Here is a 16,674-nt window from a genome sequence, read left to right as displayed (position 1 = left end):
GCCCAGGTTCTAGATTCCTATGCATATCCTCCTCTGACTTCCCCTTTCCTTACAGACACTATTAACCTATGGTGGTATTCTACCTGATAAGAGTATACCCCAAAACCTTGCTTTTCTTGGTCAGAAGTGTTCCCAGGTAATCTTTGAGGGGTTAACAGTCTACATTTGCAAGCTATTTGGGAGGGGGATCACAGTGGTAGCCCTAATTGAGGAATGGACCTTGAACTTCCCTCAGCTTTCCATCTCTCTGAATGATGACACTATGCCAAGGATCTGCTCCAAAACCCTGCAACTTTGGGGTTTCTATCCAGGCTGAGAGTCAATACTACTTCCCACGATGTTCACTGGATTCTTTTCAAAACAGCTATGCAGAGAAATGAAGTAACTTTCACACGTGTAGGAAGTATAAATACAATAGACAAAGGGGGTTAAAGGGAGGACATTTTAAAATCTTTTTTAATTGTGTGATGTTAGTCACTATACAGTACATCATTAGTTTTTGATGTAATGTTCTATGATTCATTGTTTTCGTATAACACCGGGTGCTCCCTGTAATCCATGCCCTCCTTAATACCCATTACCAGGCTCACCCATCCTCCTACACCCCCCTTTTAAAACCTCTTGTTTGTTTCCCAGAGTTCATAGTCTCTCATGGTTCATCTCCCACTCTGATATCTCCCCCTTCATTTTCCCCTTCTCTTAATGTCCTCCATGCTATTCCTTATGCTCCACAAATAAGTGAAACCATACGATAATTGACTTTCTCTTCTTGATTTATTTCACTTAACATAATCTCCTTCAGTATCATCCCTGTTAATACAAAAGTTGGGTATTCATCCTTTCTGATGACTGAGAAATAGTCCATTGTGTATATGGACCACATCTTTTTTATCCAATCTCTGTTGAAGGACATCTTGGCTCTTTCCACATATTGGATATTGTGGCCATTGATGTTATGAACATTGGGGTTCATATGGCCCTTCTTTTCACTACATCTGTATCTTTGGGGTAAATACCCAGTAGTGCAATCTCAGGGTCATAGGCTCTATTTTTAATTTTTTGAGGAACCTCCACACTGTTTTCCAAAATGACTGTACCAATTTGCATTCCCACCAATAGTATAAGAAAGTTCCCCTTTCTCCACAACTTCTCCAACATTTGTTGGTTCTTGCCTTGTTGATTTTTGCTATTCTAATTGGTATAAGGTGGTATCTCAGTGTGGTTTTGATTTGAATCTCCCTGATGGCTACTGATGATGAACATTTTTTCATGTGTCTGTTAGCCATTTGTATGTCTTCTTTGGAGAAGTGTCTACTCATGTCTTCTGCCCATTTTTTGACTTGACTATCTGTTTTTTGGATGATGAGTTTGAGAAGTTCTTTATAGATCTTGGATATCAGCCCTTTGTAGTGTCATTTGCGAATATCTTCTCCCATTCTGTGGGTTGTCTCTTTGTTTTGTTGATTGTTTCCTTTGCTGTGAAGAAGCTTTTGATCTTGATGAAGTACCAAAAGTTCATTTTCACTTTTGTTTCCCTTGCCTTTGGAGATGTGTCTTGAAAGAATTTGCTGTGGCGATGTCTAAGTGGTTACTGCTTATGTTCTCCTCTAGGATTTTAATGGATTCCTGTCTCACATTGAGGTCTTTCTTCCATTTTGAGTTTATCTTTGTGTATGGTGTAAGAGAAAGGCCCAGTGTCATTCTTCTGCATGTGGCTGTCCAGTTTTCCCAGCACCATTTATTGAAGAGATTGTCTTTCTTCCATTGGATATTTTTTCCTGCTTTGTCAAAGATTAGTTGACAATAGAATTGAGAGTCTATATCTGGGCTCTCTGTTCTGTTCTGTTGGTTTATATGTCTGTTTTTGTGCCAGCACCATGCTGTCTTGGTGATCACAGCTTTGTAATATAGCTTGAAATCAGGCAATGTGATGGCCCCAGCTTTATTTTTCTTTTTCAACATTTCCTTGGAGATTTGGGGTCTTATCTAGTTCCATATAAATTTTAGGATTGTTTGTTCCAGCTTTTGAAAAAAAACCGTTGGTATTTTGATTGGGATGGTGTTGAAAGTATACATTACTCTGGGCAGCATAGACATTTTAACAATGTTTATTCTTCTGATCCATGAGCATGGAATGTTTTCTTTAAAAAAAACTTTATTACACCATAATAGTTGAGACCATGAGGGTGATCTAGGTGATGAACTAGAGTTAATGGATAAAGCTAACAATATTTGAAACAAAGGAAGTAAAAAAAAATTATGAGACATATCGTTCAGTGTAACACCAAAGTGTCTTGCTCTGAGTGTATTTTTGACTTAAATCCAAATTTCTAAACCTGCCCAAGTCTATTCTTTTAGAAATCTTGCTTAGAGTTTGCCTTGCTCTTTTATTTAACATACACTGCTAAGAGGTTAAGAAAATAGTAATAAGAATGTGTTGCTTTGTTTCAATAAGTTAATAAGTGATAGCCAGTTAATGAATGCATGTGTTAATGCCTCTAACTACACATCCCCAGATTTTGTGACCCAAGTGCATACATTTCATCTGATGTCCAAATTGATGCTTGACTCAGACCTTCATTGGATCCCACCAAAACTGATCAAAGTCTAGCATGTGTTAGCAAGAAATGTATATTTTGCAGATCATTTTATGGAGAGGAAAAATAAAGAAGAATGTCTGCTTGAATTCTCCTACGAGAAAATTTAAGTATCTTACAGTACTCTATGAAAATAAAATCTTTGACATGTGTCCTTTTCATATTTGCATAAGAGTCATGATTTTATCTTTTATTTAAAATCCCTGGGGCCCCTGTGTGGCTCAGTCAGTTAAGCAGCTGCCTTCAGCTCAGGTCATGATCCCAGAGTCCTAGAATCCAGCCCGCATTTGAGTCCCTGCTCAGCAGGGAGCCTGCTTCTCCCTCTCCCTCTGCCTGCCACTCTGCCTACTTGTGCTCTCTTTATCTCTGTCAAATAAATAAATAAAACCTTTAAAATCCCTTACCTCATGTTTAAGCAGTAGGTTTGGAATAAACAAAGAAGCACAGTGACTACTGTGAAGATAAACAGAACTCAAGTTATTCATTCTAATACAATAGCTCAAATAACATCTGTATTCACTCTATCCCATCATTATTTCTGGTTTTATTCTTTATTTATTTTATTTCTGTATTTAGTAGAAGAAAACAAATTTCAGAGGTGTGTTTTTTTCCCTCAAATATAATATAATGGAAATCCGTGATTAATTTTATGCTGAAGATCGTTTAGTGAACATGTTTGACACAGGAACATCTGAGAATCAGTAGAATAGGTCCCACAGGAACAAAACCAAAAGCAGTCTTGAAATTCCTGGAATGTATTGTGAGGTGTGATTTTTATAAATCTCTGGCAAATATATCCTGATGAGTTCAAGTCATTGTTTTGTGGGAAAGAAATTTTCAGGCTTAAAATTCATAAGTATTTTTCAGTCAAATGCGAATGAAACAATACCAACAAGTCCAGCTGTGTTGAATATTGAACAAGAATATATAAAGAAGGCAATTTTGATGAAACCATTGATAAATTTGCAAAAGGCTGAAAAATGGAAGCTACAGTGCTATAATTATTCATCACATTGACAGATCCAAAATAAAGGTCTTTCTTTTTATTTCAAAAATACATTAATGTTAAAAATTATCAGTGCATTATTTCTTTCCTATTTTTGTACTATATTTACTTAATTAAAAATTTAGAACAAATACATATAGGCCATTATTGCTGTATGTTTAATTTCATATTGTAACTGAAAATAATTTTGTTATATAAAGGAGGGGAATGTTACAAAAATTATCTACTCTAGGCTGTCATATACATTGCACTGGCCCCTGGTACCCATGGTAAAAAGTAAACCCTTCCTGGGCACCTGGGTGGCTCAGTTCTTGGGCGTCTGCCTTTGGCTCAGGTCATGATCCCAAGGTCCTATGACTGAGGCCTGTACCAGGCTCCCTGCTCAGTGGGAATCCTGCTTCTCCCTCTCCCACTTCCCCTGCTTGTGTTCCCCCTCTCTCTGTGTCTCTCTCTGTCAAATAAATAAATAAAATTTAAAAAAAATTAAATCCTTCCTAATAATCTGAGATCCCTTGGCAAAATTTTCTCAACTCAGGTATTGATTCCTGCTAATAAGGTAGTTTAGCAAGAGTACAGACATTAGGAGCGAACAGCAGACATCTTTTTCAGTCCCTAACTAGTAACTTTAAGGAAACTGCAACGGTACACCTTACTTTCTCTCATGTGAATTGGAGGCAATGCAGTTTAGAATTATGGTCTTCAAACTGGGATGTATATAGACCTGAGGATACACGTGCACAGACAATTTTAAGGGAATAAATTTCCAGATCTTCAACTTTCACCTAAGGTTCAAAAAGAGGCTGCATTCACAATTGTGCTTTTCCCATTTATGAAAGACTTTTTACCTGTCACCCATCAAATCCTAGCCTATAATAATGCATTTTGGTGTCTGTTAAACTCAGGGCTTCTAATAGACCCACACAATTAAATTGTACCTTACTTCAGAAAAGACTAAGAATTAATCAAGTCTCCTCTAATTTTTCTTGCTTTGTCATGCACATATTTCTGATTAGGGTGAAGCTTGGCGTTAGACACAAGGTGTTTGAGCCCTTGCTAGGACTTTCTGAATTGAGAAAAGCTATAGTAGGGCATCTTGGCTCATTCCACTGTTTGGTGACTGGGACCATTGCTGCTGTGAACATTGGGGTACAGGTGGCCCTTCTTTTCACTACATCTGTATCTTTGGGGTAAGTACCCAGTCATGTAATTGCAGGGTCATAGGGTAGCTCTGTTTTTAATTTCTTAAGGAATCTCCACACTGTTTCCCAAAGTGGCTGCACCAACTTGCATTCCCACCAACAGCAAAAGAGGGTTTCCCTTTCTCCACATCCTCTCCAACACATGTTGTTTACTGTCTTGTTAATTTTTGGCATTTTAACTGGTGTAAGGTGATTATCGCAATGTGTTTGGATGAATGAACATTTTTTTTCATGTCTAGTAGCCATTTGTATGTCTTCTGTGGAGAAGTGTCCATTCATGTCTTCTGCCCATTTTTTGACGTGATTATCTGTTTTTTGAGTGTTGAGTTTGAGGAGTTCTTTATAGATCTTAGATATCAGTCCTTTGTCTGTAGTGTCATTTGTGAATATCTTCTCCCATCCTGTGGGTTGCCTCTTTGTTTTGTTGACTGTTTCCTTTGCTGTGCAGAAGCTTTTTATGTAATTTTAAAAAAAAAACAAAACAACTTTCTTCTTTCTTTCATGTGGTAGGAACACTCAACATGAAATCTACTCTCTTAACAAATCTAAGTGTAAAAACCAGTATTGTTGATTATAGGTACAATGCTGCCCAGCATGTCTCTAAAGCTTCTTCATCTTTTACAGTCATATAAACTTTATGCATAATGATTTCTAACTCCCCATTTCTGTTCCCTTTCCCTCAGTCCTTGGCAACCACCATTCTATTCTTTGGTTCTATGAATTTGATTATTTCAGATAAATCACAAAAGTGGAATCATGTAGCATTTGCCCTTCTGTGACTGGCTGATTTCATTTAGCATAGTGTCCTCAAGGTGTATCCATGCTGTTTCTTATTGCAGAACTTCCTTCTTCTTTAAGGCTAAATAATGTATCAGTGTCTGCACATAACACATTTTTGTTTATCCACTTATCTATCAATGAGCATTTAGATTGTTTCCCCATTTTAGGTATTATGAATACTATTGCAATCAGTATGGGAATGTTAGTATCTCTTTGATATCTTGTTTTAAATTCTTTTGGATGTATACTTAGACATGAAATTGTTGGATTATACGGTAAATCTATTTTTAATTCTTTGAGAAGCCTCTGCACTGTTTTCCATAGTGGGTGCTCCCTTGTGCATTCCCACCAACAGTGTATGAAGATTACAGTTTCTTCACATCCTCACCCACACTTGCTGTCTTTGTTTTTGTTGTTGATTTTGGTTTTTGGTTGTTTGTTTTTTATTTGTTTGTCTGTTTTAATAATAGCCATCCTGACAGGTGGTATCTAACTGTGGTGTTTGTTTGCATTTCTCTAATGTTTAGTGACATTGAGAATTTTTTTTCATACACCTGCTGGCCATTTGTATATCTTCTCTGAAGAAATGTCTATTCTAATCCTTAGTACATTTTTAAAATTGGGTCATTAAGTTTTATGGGGATTTTTGTTTGTTTGCTTTTGAGGTATAGGAGTTCTTGATATTTTGAAGATTTATCCCTTAATGATTGCTTTTTCCAAAAAAAAAATTTTTTTTTCCAAAAAAAAAAATTTTACCAGTGATGATTGTTTCTCTAAAGAGAAGATCTGTGAAATTCCTCATACTACCATTCTCAAAATAGTATAAACGTTTTATTTTAATAACAGATCTCTTCCACTAATCTTTGCTTGTATTAGAACACAGACCATTTAACATAGGCAATAGTACTGAAAATCTCTGGGGGGCGGTTGATTTGCTTTTACTCTTTGGGACCTTGATACACATCTTGACACCTATCTAGCAGTCACACAAATGTGCTATAATATCCAATACATATGGAACACCTGTCCGAGGAAGATCCCAGGAATGAGACAAAATGGTGTATATATTATCTCATCTAATGTAACAGCAAACATGTATATATAATATTATATAGTTATAATTTATACATACAAAAGTTGAAGCTCAGAAGATTGATCAGGGGTGGTTCTAGGAAATCACCACCCCCACCCCCCCGAAAAATCCTACATGTGACCTTTCAGGCTCATCCATAGGCAAACATAGGGTTTTCTCTGGAAGGCCTCAAGGGGAACAGCTCTGCTCCTATAGGAGACTTAGTGTAGTTGTTGAATTGCTATTTTCTGGAAGGAGTTGTAGTTAAGGACTCAAGAATAGCAGAGCATTATGCCAAGTGCCCTGAGCTCAGGGCCCTGTGTGATTGCACAGGTCCCAGGTCTGTGAAGCTGGTCTGCCTCTGTTATATTAAGGGTCTAATCACAAATGCACTGGCACATTCCCTGTCTCCAAATTACTTTTGTACCATCGTTCTCTCTTCAGGTTCTTCCTCATCTCCACCTAGAAACTGCTATTAAGCATATGTCTACGGCATCCTTGATACCCGGACTTCCATGACACCCCAGGCACAGCCTGTCCCTTGTGCTTTCAGAGCAACGACCATACATGTTGCATTGGGACTGTATATGCTTCTCTCCTTTTTTGCTAATTAACAAACTCTTTAAGTGCAAGGACCCAGACTTTTACATTGATCTAGCCACAGGGTTTGGTGTGATGTCTAGTAAATAATTACAGAAAGAAAGACAGAATAAAAGAAAGAAGAAACCAAATAAGCTTCTTTACCCTTCTATATTTGGGTTTTTAGGTATAATTTAAGAACTTGATGGGTTTAGGTACATTAACTATCACATGATAAAACTCTATCATCAGTGACACATGAAAGGTTATATGAGCAATGTTGTAGAGACTTATTACTACTTAAAGAAGAATTTTTACCTGTTTAAATTGCAAAACGTCACAGCTGGAAAGTCGATCTTTTCGACATACTGCACCTCTATCGACGTCGTGGTGGGCCATGTGAAGTAGTTGACCAAGCGACTGTAGATCTGCCATACAACGAGTGAGACTGAGCCCAAGACTACCACCAACCAGATCAGCTTGCGAATTTTGCTCTGGTTTCGAACGATGTTGTGCACCCCGTGAAAGGAAGTGGAGATGGCAAAGTCATGGTCAAACTTCTTTCGATCAGTGGGAGAGGGCAGCGGTTTCTTTGAAAGGCATAGCTTTATCTTTTCCATGAGTCCTTAAGTTTACCAAAATATTGAACCAAACAAAAGTAATGAGTCAGAAATCCTTAATGCTCTCTGTGAGAAACACAACTCTAAGAAGTTCAAACAGGTTACCCCTTTTAGGTTGGAATACATCAATATTCAAAATCCACCTTGGTTTCTTTAGGTATCAGGAAGTAGAAGAATTGATAGCATGGGTCTGATCGAATGGGTGGCTTGCAACTCATAATCTTCAAAAAATTAGTTCTCATTTTTGAAATACAATTTCTCGGGGCACCTGTGAAACAGATCTGAAGTCTGCTATCAGCTCAGGTCAAGATCCCAGAGTCCTGGGATCCAGTTGGGCTCCCTGCTCAGCAGGGAGTCTGTTTCTCCCTCTCTCTCTGCCTCTCCCCTGCCACTTGAGTGACCCGTGAGTGTGCGATTTCTCTCAAATAAACAAATAAAATGTTAAAAATAAATAAATGAATAAACAAAATACAGTTTCTCATTGAAGAATCACAAGGTCCCTTAGATGTCATGAGCACAACAAAGCTAATAAGTGGGGTTAAAGGGTAATAAGTGGGGTTAAAAGGCAACCTGACCTTCAATTAATTTGGTTCCTACAGTAATGTATTGTGAGGCTGATCTTCTGTAGCTCCACAGGCTTCAAAACACGTCTATTTTACTTCAGCTGGCTAATTTAGTCTGGAATATTTAAAGTTGTGTCATCAGTGAAGCAGTCTATCTTCAGACTCTTGAGAAAATGAATTTTTTCCAAACTATCAATAATCAATTAACTCATGTTTATTTATATTGATTGATAAGGACTGATAAAGGTAGACCATATTTTTACCTGGCAATATATAACATATTCTGAATTTTCTGTTGGTTTCACTTGTTTTTATTTTCTGTAGAATACATGGAGAATTTCTTTACTGAAAGAAGGCTGCAAACAGCTCAGAGAATGAGATGGTTTTTGAAACAGAAATACCAGGTTCCTGGTCTACACTGTGCCAAGTTCCTTAATCTTTCTAATACATGGCTCCTCTTCCATCGGATGGGAGAACAGTCTTTGCTTCATGAGTTTGTTGTGAGTATTAAATAAGATAATACTTGGGGCTGGCTTTGCACATCATCTGAACCATGCTAAGTACCCAGTTTTTTTTAGCTATTTTTGTTATTCTGCTAATTTAGTAGTGACTCGGCAAGTGGCAAAATAGTAAGGGATTTTTAAACATTGAGTTCTTAATGGTCTCACAAATGCCATAATTAAATGAATTGACTTTTATATTTTTTTTTGCTTCAAGAAGCATTATTTCTGTCATTTGATCAGCATCAATTTATTTCTAAAAGTTTTCAAGTGTGGCTTATCATTAAATCATGATTTAATTCTTCATAGGTCCCATTAATTAGCTGAGCTTACGTCATGATATATAAAAGATACCTATAAATATTTTCTAAGAGACTCCATTTCATTTGCAGAGTGTTAGGACAGAAATACAAATTATATTATGATTATTTTACAGACTATACACTTAGCAGGAAGTTTTGTATTCATCTGATTAGCTCAAGTTTAGAAGAGAATTTTGTAATATTCCCACATTCTGTTGTTTTTAATATTGAATTAGGTAATGTATGTATGAAGTAACAGACACTGTCCCTGGGCAAAACTGGAAATATAAGAAAAGCTGTTGTTATTATTATTCCCTAGCAAAATAAATTTAACAATGTTATTTCGTGTATTACTTAGCCATTAGTTTCAAACACGAAGGATTGACCGACTGAAGGACAAAGTCTCTGGGCATCTGGTACCCTTCCTAGTATAGAGCCCAAAGCTGTTAGAAGGGGAAGAGTAATCTAGTGACCAGTAACTGGCCAACCGAAGTATTTCTGTTTGCAAGAATTACCCTGAAAAATATGTTTCACGCTTATCTATTGAAAATCAGCTTGTTTAATATAGATCTACTCCTTGACAATTGCTTTGGTTTTACTGGCATATTCTTAATCATTTGCTAAGGTTTCAAAAGAGTTTTGTAAATAATTATTATTGTACATGAATGAAACAAGGTGAAATATTACCATGAGGAAGGTTAAAATTGGTTTAATAAATGGCTTTGCAGGCAGGCAAAACAAAGAAACGTCTTACTTTCCTGATTGAAGTAAACGCTACGTAATTATGTCAAGTGGCCCTTGCATTGAACACTGATCTTTAGAGAAGCATTTTGAGGAACGTCAAACATGTTTTGCTGTATTTAAAAAATAAAAATTGTAGGCACATGATAAATAGAACCCCCCCCAAAAAACTCAAAAGCACACACAAAAAAACCTGAAAAAAATAAAACAAAAAAATAGATTCTAGCACATAGCAATATTTTAAAACTATTTTTGCTTGACTCCCTCATACAAATTGCTTCTTTCCTATGTAACAAAAACTGTGTTACTCATATCCAAGTAATATTGGAAATCAGGCTTCCCAAATGAAAAAAAAAAAAAAGTTTCCCCTTTCCCTTGGCTAATGTCCAGCCTGTAGGAATGAACATGTTAACTGCTCTGAGGAGTTGACTCCTTACCCACCTTTCTCAGAGGATGCTTTTGGTTTCCCAGTCTGCTCCATTCTCAAGTTCAGCGTGCAGAGTCCTTGGGGTATATCCAATTTTCACCAATAACCATATTCATTTTGTGGCCTTTATATAAAATACAGCACTTGAGGTTGTAAAACATGGGGGCGATTTAAATGTTTGTGTTGCTATGTTTTGTCTCATTAAACTCATAATCTGCAAACCAAAAATACTGGCAGAACCGGCTATGGGTATTTATGGACTGTTGAGAAGCCATCTCAGGGTGAAACCAAAAAATATAATTTGGAAATCGTTTTCTCAGAATGGAAGAGAGAATCCTGACAGAAATCTGTGGTTTTAGAACTACCCCTGAACTGCCTCGTGATGCACCTGGATGAGAATCGCCTTTGCTTTTATTTCTCTCTCTCTCTCTCTCTCTCTCTCTCTCTCTCTTTATACCACTCTGAATCAAAATGCAGTTGAAATGAAATTTGGGGGGTAAAGATACCGTTTTCTGGTTGAAGTTACTTTGTATACAAATGAAGATGTTTTAAACAGAAATAGTAATCAGTGAAAATGACAAAATAAGACATTAGAAAATCTCTACTCCAGAAGTAATGATTGCCAGAAGCATACAAATTTGATAAAACAGAAAGGCCAATTATTTGTTCATATTAACATTTTTGAGAAATTCCTAGAATTTGTTATTTTAAAAAATAAACTGGAAAATACACGATTGTGTATAGTGGCACCACCTGTTGACACAACGGAGGAACTGCATGTATCTCTGGGAGCCTTTCAGAGTTGCCATAGTGTGTTTTACAACACTGACCGTTAACATGATTAGATATATTTTATACACATTTCCTTGCAAACTCAGTACTATAAGTTAAAACTAGAGTTATATGGAAGCAAACTAAAAAATTTCAAGGGATGTAAATGAAAGTCCTGGAGTGGCTTCCCCAACAAATTAAAGATTTCAGGAAGAGGGTCAATCTCATGATGCATAGATTTCTCTGTGAGAGATCTCTTCTTTGGGAGTATTTTAAAATTTGGTTATTCCTGAAAGTAATAACAGCTGACTTACCTAATCACCTTCCCTTCCCGTTCTGACTCGTTTCTTCATCTTACCATCTTTCCAGAGCTGGTGGGGAGCTCGCAGATGAACCAGATAACAGATTAGAGTGCTAAGTAGGCCTAATTTTCAGTTATCCACTGTTTCAGATTTTTTAAAATTTAATTTAATTTAGTTTTTTTTCAGTGTTCCAAAATTCATTGTTTATGCACCACACCGGGCAGAGTCATTAGCTGATTCAAGAAGGGAATAGACTTGTAGGACGGGGGGGCCAGTCCAGGAAGAACAGGTCAGGTGGAGAACAATAATGAAGAAGGAAGGGAGAGGGATTCCTGTGTTGGGGGCAGTGGGGGTGAGGGAAATAAAATCAAGAGAAAGACAGTCTTCCAAAGCTATATTTCATCTGCTTCATGATTTAACCAAGGCTTGGAAATAATTACCAATTTTCTTAAAGTTTCTTTACATTTTCACTTCCACTTCATTTCCACTTTTTTGGTGCCCATACCTTTAGTTAACTTCCTCCATGATGCCTTTGTGCATTAGAGAGAGAGAGAGGGGAAAAAAAAAAAGAATGAAACAGAAATGAAGGCAAGCAGGGAGACTTATCTTTTTTTTTTTTTTTTTTTTAGGGGGGGGAAGTCTTTTACTTAATAAAGAAGAAAAGTTCTTTTGTATTTGCTCAAACTCGTCCCTCTCTTCCAGGACATTTAAAAATCATGAAGGCATCATTTACATTGGCAGTGTCATTTGCAACTGACACTAACGACAAAGGGCTGGTATCCAAGATCTATAAAGAACTCCTCAAACTCAACACCCAAAAAAGAAGTAATTGAGTCAAAAAATGGGCAGAAAACATGAACTGACCCTTCTCCAGAGAAGACATACAAATGGCTAACAGACACATGAAAAAAATGTTCATCATCATTAGCCATCAGGGAAATCAAATCAAAACCACATTGAGATACCACCTTACACCAGTTAGAATGGCCAAAATCAACAAGACAGGAAACAACAAATGTTGGAGAGGATGTGGAGAAAAGGGAACCCTCTTACACTGTTGGTGGGAATGCAAGTTAGTGCAGCCATTTTGGAAAACAGTGTGGAGATTCCTTAAGAAATTAAAAATAAGCTACCCTATGACCCTGCAATTGCACGACTGGGTATTTACCCCAAAGATACAGATGTAGTGAAAAGAAGGGCCATCTGTACCCCAGTGTTCATAGCAGCAATGGCCACTGTCGCCAAACTATGGAAAGAGCTGAGATGCCCTTCAACAGATGGATGGATAAGGAAGATGTGATCCATATGTACAATGGAATATTCCTCAGCCATCAGAAAAGATGAATATCCATCATTTGTATCGACATAGATGGAATTGGAGGGGATTATGCTGAGTGAAATAAGTCAAGCAGAGAAAGACAATTATCATACGGTTTCACTTACACGTGGAACATAAGGAATAACATGGAGGACATTAGGAGAAGGAAGGGAATAATGAAGAGTGGGGGAATCAGAAAGGGAGGTGAACCATGAGAGACTCTGGATACTGAGAAACAAACTGAGCATTTCAGAGGGGTGGGAGGTGGGGGGATGTGTTAGCCCAGTGATGGGTATTAAGCAGGGCATGGATTGCATGGAGCACTGGGTGTTATACGCAAACAATGAAGCATGGAACATTACATCAAAAACTAATGAAGCACTGTATGGTGACTAACATAACATAATGAAAATAATTAATTAATTAAAAAAAATTAAAACGATGAAAGTATTTGCTCCTGCTTGCACTCATCATCAGGCGCTGATCCTCATCTCTTCTCCAGTTTAAGATGAACTCTTCACTTCTGCTTTCTTTTCTCCTTCTCTCTTCAGTTTACAATTATGTCACCATCTCCCCCACTCTATTAGCAATTCTGGTAAACAAATTCCATCTTCTCTGTCTAGTGAGAAAATCTCCCACTCATCTGCCCTGTTTGTCTTTGTTTGATTGAAATCAAAGCCAAGGATCCTTTCCACAGTTCTCCCTTATATCTTCTGCGTCACCTGAATTTCCTTAACTCTCTGAGGGATCTCATTAAAAATACAGCTGCTCCCACTTTCCTCCCTCCTACTTTCTGGGCTGCTTGCACTTGATTTGCCTAACGAGTACATTTGGTAAAAGATAGATTTTCAGATCCCTTCTGACACCACCCCACAGCATGTACACACACAAAGGTGGGACATTAAATGGCAGACCAAATGCATTGAGGATCTAGAGAGTTCTGAATTGTCATAGCACAAGTAGCATCAATGGCAGAAAAGTTACTCATGATTACTGATAAATGCAAAGAGTGTGATTAAAGAGAATGGAGAATAGGGGAAAAAAAACCCACAAAATCTCTCATCTGACCCTGAATTTGAATCCAGAACATAAACCACATTAAGAATTTTATTCAATGTCTAGAGAAGTATATTCTGGCCCAGTATCAATTATATAAACACACAAATGTGTCTTTTTCAAATATTTCCTATAAATTCTATTTTTTAAAAAAAATTCATGTGTTTTTCATAAAAATTTTGATCCTATTGAACTGGCCTATCTAAAGTTATTTTAAAATTATATTTGGATACTACTTTTAAATTTAGCTATGAATTAAAATTTTGTATTTTATATACAGTGGGAAAAAGATGGTCTCTTTCATAAATGCTGCTGGGAAAATTGGACAGCTATATGTAGAAGAATGAAACTCGACCATTCTCTTACACCATACACAAAGATAAATTCAAAATGGATAAAAGATCTCAATGTGAGGCAGGAATCCATCAGAATCCTAGAGGAGAACATAGGCAGTAACCTCTTCGATATCAGCCACAGCAACTTCTTTCAAGATATGTCTCCAAAGGCAAAGGAAACAAAAGTGAAAATGAATTTTTGGGACTTCATCAAGATCAAAAGCTTCTGCACAGCAAAGGAAACAGTCAACAAAACAAAGAGGCAACCCACAGAATGGGAGAAGATATTTGCAAATGATATTACAGACAAAAGGCTGATATCCAGGATCTATAAAGAACTTCTCAAACTCAACACACACAAAATAGATAATCATGTCAAAAAAATGGGCAGAAGATATGAACAGACACTTCTCCAACGAAGACATACAAATGGCTCCCAGACACATGAAAAAAATGTTCATCATCAGTAGCCATCACCGAGATTCAAATCAAAACCACATTGAGATACCACCTTACACCAGTTAGAATGGCCAAAATTAACAAGACAGTAAACAACATGTGTTGGAAAGGATGTGGAGAAAGGGGAACCCTCTTACACTATTGGTGGGAATGCAAATTAGTGCAGCCATTTTGGAAAACAGTGTGGAGATTCCTTAAGAAATTAAAAATAGAGCTTCCCTATGACCCCGCAATTGCACTACTGGGTATTTACCCCAAAGATACAGATGTAGTGAAAAGAAGGGCCATCTGTACCTCAGTGTTCATAGCAGCAATGGCCACGGTCACCAAACTGTGGAAAGAACCAAGATGGTTGGATAAGAATGGATAAGGAAGATGTGGTCCATATACACAATGGAGTATTATGCATCCATCAGAAAGAATGAATACCCAACTTTTGTAGCAACATGGACGGGACTGGAAGAGATTATCCTGAGTGAAATAAGTCAAGCAGAGAGAGTCAGTTATCATATGGTTTCACTTATTTGTGGAGCATAAGAAATAACACGGAGGACATGGGGAGATGGAGAGGAGAAGGGAGTTGGAGGGAATTGGAGGGGGAGACAAAGCATGAGAGACTGTGGACTCTGAAAAACAATCTGAGGGTTTTGGAGGGGAGGGAGGTGGGAGGTTGGGTGAGACTGGTGGTGAGTATTAAGGAGGGCACGTATTGCATGGAGCACTGGGTGTGGTGCATAAACAATGAATTCTGATACACTGAAAAGAAATTAAAAAAATAAAAATTTTTAAAAACTCTGTATTTTATGTTTTGTTTAGGACAGTGCATAACCATTAATAGGGATCCATTTTTTTCTTTTTATATTTAGACAGATTTGGAAAAGAGTACAGGATCAGCAAAGGAAGAGAAGGTGAAGAATACTTTTTCTTTTATTAGAAATAGATATTTTTTTCTTAATAATTTTGGGAAGAAAAACCAAAGCCAACCCACAACTTAGCATATTTTCAGTAAATACTCTGCTGGTGTCTTGCTTTGGTTGGTAATAATACAAAAAGCAGAAGTGATATGGCTATTTTTCTGTTACACCTTGTGTGTAAGTGTTGTGAGTTAGTGTTTTTGTATTCAATGCACTATAATCTTTTCTAAAACACGAATTGAAAAAAAATTAGCCACCGTATCACATCTATTCAACACAAATAAATTCATGCATCTTAAATGACAGCATTTAGTGTAGAAAGGGACCTCGCGATAGACCTCACCAAGTCTAACCCTATTGCCATCCCCACCCTCACCCATGTAACAGAGGAGGGATCTCAGACATGAAGAAAGAGAAAAGAAGTCCACAAAAGCAGGGCTCTTTGTCTATTTGGTTTGCTTATCTCTCCAACTTTGGAAAAATGCCTGGCAGGTAGAAGGCAGTCAATAAATATTGTGAATGTATAGAAAGTTTTCCCAGCCTTTCCTCATGATGCACATTAACATTAGAAAATTAGTGTAATTTTTTCCAACCTTTTATTTTTAAAAGGACAAACTGGGGTGTCTGGTGGTTAAGCATCCCACTCTTAGTATCTGCCCAGGTCATGGATCTCAGGCTCGAGAGATGGAGCCCCACATCAAGCCACTGTCGGGCTTCTCGATCAGTGCAGAGTCCATTTGGATTCTTTGTTGCTCTCCCTCTGTCCCCCCTCCTCCTCCTCTTTCTCTCTCTCTCTCTCTCTCTCAAATAAATTAAAAAAAAATCTTTAAAAGAATAAAAAATAAAAGTGCAAACTTACACTAAAGTTGCAAGAATTGTGTGATGGATACCTAAATACTCTTTACTAGAATTCAATAATTGTGAACATTTTCCCACATTTGCTTTATCTTCACTTCTAAATGCATCATCTTCTTTATCTCTTGCAGGGGGGGTGGGGAGGACAATCCTCCTGCAGCAATACGATATAGAAATCTCATTCAGGAAACTTTACTCTGATACAGCACCATTACTCATTATGCACTCCATTCTCAGAATTTCCAACTGCTTCTCCAAACAGAAGATATTTAATTTAT

The 16,674-nt window shown here is 37.2% G+C and overlaps 1 protein-coding gene across 3 annotated transcripts in view; it reads right to left on the bottom strand.

Annotated features, from left to right (window-relative positions):
- ASIC5 (acid sensing ion channel subunit family member 5) overlaps window positions 1-16,674 on the bottom strand; it is a 68,295-nt gene that overhangs the window by 20,138 nt on the left and 31,483 nt on the right. For 2 of the 3 annotated variants that reach the window (XM_047719906.1, XM_047719908.1), the window contains exons 1-2: window positions 10,401-10,501; window positions 7,552-7,858 (exon numbers count right to left, since the gene is read on the bottom strand). In XM_047719906.1, the coding sequence (XP_047575862.1) occupies window positions 7,552-7,858; window positions 10,401-10,440 (347 nt within the window). In that variant the 5' untranslated portion in view covers window positions 10,441-10,501. Of the gene's footprint in view, window positions 1-7,551; window positions 7,859-10,400; window positions 10,502-16,674 lie in introns of those variants that run through there. The other variant, XM_047719907.1, reaches the window with a different exon arrangement.

The sequence above is a fragment of the Lutra lutra genome, chromosome 2 (genome assembly GCF_902655055.1).
Source record: "Lutra lutra chromosome 2, mLutLut1.2, whole genome shotgun sequence".
Taxonomy (NCBI): domain Eukaryota; kingdom Metazoa; phylum Chordata; class Mammalia; order Carnivora; family Mustelidae; genus Lutra; species Lutra lutra.
This window is presented reverse-complemented; position numbering and strand designations above follow the sequence as displayed.